Raw genomic sequence first — 5,216 nt, 5'->3', positions numbered from 1 at the left:
AAATGAGAATTTTAACATCGACTTTTTACAGCCCTACTCAACCTTTATTGAAAAAAGTCTAAATTAAACGAAACTTGTTTTTTATTTTATATTTTATGACAAGGCAGTATATTTTTTTCGCTATTATATTTTTTCTGAAATTCATCTGAACTCCTTCGCCACGGTTAAAACCGGAAAGGCTTTTTGTGAACGATGTTTCTAACTAGTAAAAAAGTATATTTTTATGTATATTTATCAAAAACTTATTCAACTAAACTTACAAGAACCCACTCGACAAACTTATATTAGCAGGAATCACACATGAATAAAAAAATTACAGTCGAATGATTCTTTATTTTGAAATTGCACCTAAAATAAAAAAGTAAAATAACCGACTGGACTTTTCAAATACTGCATTACTTTGAGAGTTTACTAGTGTCCCCTTAAGTGCCGGTGTATGTAATTCTAAGTAATACTTGTAGTCGTACCTCATTAAATAATTCATGACATCGTGTTCACAGCACCGTTCGGTCGGCGAGGATGGAAAATGTTTTACTGCACGCTCAGAGACCTGGTCCTATATTTACACAAAGACGAGCACGGGTTCCGGCGAAATCAAATGTCTGACAATCTGCACAATGCAATCAGGTACTTACAGCTCCATATAACCTCCTCACTTAACTGCCGTATCTGATGCTTTTCTCGTAACTGAATAAAGACGTACCATCTTAGTCCGGTCTCTAAAGGTGGCGATCGACCGGATCATTTCAGCGTAAGACGTTACGATATGAGCATTCGTATTGTCAGTACCCGTTTGTCGGTTTTTTAGACGAATCCCTTTGAGCGTTAGGCGATTGTCATACTGCCCCGGGAACTGCCACACAGGGAAGGATTTCAGTAAAACTTGGTAAATAGATGTAACTCCACGATCTTTTTGGCCGTTTTTTTTTTTTGAAGACTACGTGTTAGGTAAATATGTATGGAAAAAAAGAAAGAAAGAAATGTAATTTATTCAGCACAATACACGTGGAGTACAATATTAATAATTAGTATCATTGACTTACAAATAAATGGACGACGGGTATAATACAAAATCCACGAAAAAAATGTCCCAAGTCAACCTATTCGAAATTTAAATTGTAATGTCATCGCAGTATCGCGCTGTCAGTAGAACAAATGAAGACTAAAACGGAGTTTGGCGCTCTGTATACGATTTCAGCGCCTTACAAGTGCGGACACTTTTTAGCGCGGACCCGACGTCCGTATAATTGTAAGTCAATGATTAGTATTAAAAGTTTTGTAGGCAGGCAGGGTGGAGGTGGCTAGTGCAATGAGGATTTCATCGCTGCACTAGGTTCCTTCGCGTTTGGATACCACTTTCCACTTAACTTCAGGTGGAGTGGAGTCATTTGCCTGTCATGTATAAAAAAAAAAAAAAAAAAAAAAGTGTATTATTGCTCTGAAAAGGACCCAACTCAGCTAATACTGCGGCAGGGCCACAGCGCTGGTTTTCAGTGGACCCTTTATGCATGTATGGAAAGACGACATGGCTCCAGAATCCACACAACTTTGATTCAAAGTATTATTCCATAGCATTTGAGTTTATTTGAAAAGGGCAATCCATGGAGTTTCTTGCTCGTTCTTTTCAGGGAAGTCAGCGTAGTAAACGAGCAGTATCTTAAATGTGACGTTTTCAAGTGTAAATTTATTTTACCTATGAAATAAGTTATTCTTTGACTTTGACTTTTTTAAATTACAATTATATTACAGAATACACCACGCGTTAGCAACGAAAGCTACAGATTACACGAAAAAGCAACACGTATTCAGATTGCAGACTGCGGACCAAGCGGAATACTTATTCCAAACTAGGTAAATTACTTATATTACACTTGCATTATTGTTTTCATATACGCCTGTTCTTCTTGGTTCTTTTAAACTGATGTTTTTAATACAATAATTTAATAACTTCGGAGTCAGGCGCTCGTATTGGTGGTGCTCTCCACAGGGACGTGACGACAAGATTGTAGCAAACAAAGTGATGCAATACACTTAGCAGTCGAGTTTGTGAAAGAGTTCGTCTAGGGAAGTACTGCTATCTTACCTATTTCTCCCGGCAAGCAGTAATGTCAGCGTTACTGTGTTCCAGTTTTGAAGAATAAGAGTGCTGGTTACCATCAGGCGCATGATGTAAAATCGAGTATATAACCAGAAATAGAGACGAAATGTAATTTAATTTGTTTGAAAACTATCCTGCCAAATCGTTGCAGTGGCAACTGCGTTCCGATTGGCCAGCCCGAGTCCGAAACAATTGCCGGGAGTCGTCAATAGTTTCACTTTAAAGAGACCAGTTTAACTTGAGCTTTGTTATAACGGACGAAAATTGAAAAATTGCATTATTTCACATTTAGTTACCTATGAAATGTGATTCCGTTTGTTTTGTAACTAGACGTTTTGCCGTTTTTCCCACACCGCCGAATGGAACAGCCACCATACAGCCTCTTTACATGTCAGTACGTTTCCTTGTCTTGATTGAAAAGGTTACAAGCGCGTGCCCTCAACATAGTTGTAGGCGGTAGTAATGTACAAAGTGGAGAGTAGGAAAAGCTCTGTCTCGCCGCAGCGACTCGAAGGAGCTGTGCTCGTGGGTGGAGACCATAAACTTCGTGTGCGCGGCGTACTCGGCGCCGCCGCTGGCCGGCGCCGTGGGGTCGCAGCGCAAGTTCCAGCGGCCGCTGCTGCCGTGCAGCCACACGCGCCTGTCCATGCGCGACCAGCTGGCGGCGCACGACGCGCGCGCCGCGCAGCTGGAGGACGAGCTGGCGGCGCTGCGCCACGCCCGCGACGCCTCGCCGCACGCGCGCGACAAGGACCACTACCTGCTCTACGAGGTGCGGCCCGGACACTTCGACCCCTCCTGCGTTTGGATTGCCAAGTTTACATGGGAGCGTTTCATCTGGTTCAATAAATAAATGGTTAATAATAATAACGCACACACTCAACATAGCCCCGCACTAGGGAAACCCTGTGTCGCTGGTGCCATGGACCCACACATAGACAAACACAAATTACACCCAAACTCGCGAGATAAATAAATGTAGGTCATACAAATATTTCTCCCGGCCCGGGAATCGAACCTGGGACCTCTGCGTGGCAGTCCGGCGTAATAACCGTTCGGCCACGGAGGCAGTTAAGATCTAGTAGATCACCTATACGATATGTAGGATTTGTAGCTTTGCCGAATAAAACTGAGAAATGCTAAAGTCACGTGTTATGCCCATTTCAGTGAATCCAGAACTTTAAAACGCTCCCCTGTAAACTTGGCAATTCAGGAGGGGTCGACCTGAGCAATGCTTATTTTCACCTCTCTAGCTCGGAAAGGCTTACTTTCTCATTAAAAGATTGTAAGAAAAATTACCGACTTTTGGACATACAACTACGGTCTTTACAAAGATTATTTTTATTTGAAGTATATTATGAACAAAAAAACATTGACTTACAATTATATGGACGTCGGGTCCGCGCTAAAAAGTGTCCGCACTTGTAAGGCGCTAAAATCGTATACAGAGCGCGACACTCCGCTTTAGTCTTCATTTGTTCTACGGACAGCGCGATACTGCGATGACATTACAATTTAAATTTCGAATAGGTTGACTTGGGACATTTTTTTCGTGGTTTTTGTATTAGACCCGTCGTCCATTTATTTGTAAGTCAATGCAAAAAAACGAATAAAGAAATGGTGATGACTACATTCCTTATAATAAACCAAATTACAAAAGACTTGTTTATCCTGAAAATTTCACTAACTACGAAGTCAAAGTGTCTGTCACTTTATAATGTGATTTATGTGACAGTGAAAACATAAATATTGACTCCCGCCGCTTAAAAGGCTATGTAAAAAAAAACCGAATAAGTGAACTAAGTTCTTTAAGAGAAATTGAAACAGTATCCCGATAATTAAACAAAGATACGGCTCTAAGGACTTGTATCCAAGCCAAAACTCTAACCTGCGCGCAGAAGCATTTTCTACAAGCTAGCGAAGAAAAGGTATTTTAAATTCGAACTTAACGGTAGACTGTGGTGCACCTAATTATTTCTTTTGATGAAAAAAAATGTCACGTTCAACTACGCGATTTGTCTTTTGCGAGTTGTATTTTGTGTGATTAATTGAGATTATTTTAGTTCTGCGACGAATTAAAATAACAAACACAATTAGTTATCGTTGTCAATTTAATGTCAACAATAATAAGAATAAAAGATGCCAACGAATTTATATTACCTAAATAATGTACGACAAATCGTGTAGTTACGTGTCATTATCTTTTATTTAATCGAAAGAAAAAGTTCGGTGCACCACAGTCCACCGTCAAGTTCGAATTTGAAAAACCTGTTTTGTTCGCAAATTTCCAATGACAAAGAAAGCTTTTCCGAGCTGGTGAGATGAAAATTATAATTATTATAATAAAAATGTGATATTCACAACACAAAAATTCACGAAGTGATATCCCTCAATTTCACATTTCTTTAAAGTTATTTGCTTCTGTCAAGTTATTGAAGCGATGTCAATATAGACACCAGTATACAAGTCGGCTCAATGACCGCAAGCTATAGTTGTTTCTTACTGACCGGCGCGCCTGTTGCAGATCAAGCGGTACAAGACGTACGCGTACGTGATGCGCGCCCGCGCGGGCGGCGCCGGCGCAGACGACGCCGCGCCCGCGCTGCCCGAGCGGGGCGAGCGCGCGGAGAGGGGCGAGAGGGGGGAGAGGGGCGAGCGGCCCGAGCGGCACGCGGCGCCGCCCTGACGCGCCATGGCGGTGTTCGCCGCCTGCGTGCTGTGACCCCCACCCTACCGCCCTCCCTCCCCGCCGCCCTGCCGCGCGCCCCTGCTGCCCGCCAGTCCGCGGCGGCGCCTCTCCTGCCGCGCGCTCTTCTGCCTCGAGTAGCGGCCCGGCCGTAGCTTAGACCGTAGCCTTAGCGAATCGACCATCGTTATTACCGTAGTGTTAAGTGGTCCGCGAGACGCCCGGTAGTATTTACCCGTAAGGTTAGGCCGAACGATACGGGAGCTGACAGCTCGGCCCGATAGGAGGTAGCGGTGGTATATATGGACTCTACTTAACGTTAATAGATTCATCTAGTCCTGTCTTCCTTGCAATATGATATTGCTGTTGTTGTTCAGAGTCCGCGACCCTTGTACCCTTGTGTTTTCATGTTATACAAAAAAGTGTAGTCAG

The 5,216-nt window shown here is 42.8% G+C and overlaps 1 protein-coding gene across 1 annotated transcript in view; it reads left to right on the top strand.

Moving 5' to 3' along the window:
* LOC113232082 (PH and SEC7 domain-containing protein 1) overlaps positions 1 to 4,784 on the top strand; it is a 26,531-nt gene extending 21,747 nt beyond the window's left edge. Inside the window, exons 13-16 of the mRNA XM_026466710.1 lie at positions 501 to 627; positions 1,750 to 1,851; positions 2,603 to 2,870; positions 4,623 to 4,784. Coding sequence (XP_026322495.1) covers positions 501 to 627; positions 1,750 to 1,851; positions 2,603 to 2,870; positions 4,623 to 4,784 — 659 coding nt within the window. The remainder of the gene's footprint in view (positions 1 to 500; positions 628 to 1,749; positions 1,852 to 2,602; positions 2,871 to 4,622) is intronic.
* The last annotated feature ends 432 nt before the right edge of the window (positions 4,785 to 5,216 follow it).

The sequence above is a fragment of the Hyposmocoma kahamanoa genome, unplaced genomic scaffold, assembly GCF_003589595.1.
Source record: "Hyposmocoma kahamanoa isolate Upper Pololo Valley unplaced genomic scaffold, ASM358959v1 66, whole genome shotgun sequence".
Classification (NCBI taxonomy): Eukaryota; Metazoa; Arthropoda; class Insecta; order Lepidoptera; family Cosmopterigidae; genus Hyposmocoma; species Hyposmocoma kahamanoa.
Note: the sequence above shows the minus strand (reverse complement) of the source record. Positions and strands in the feature narration are given on the sequence as shown.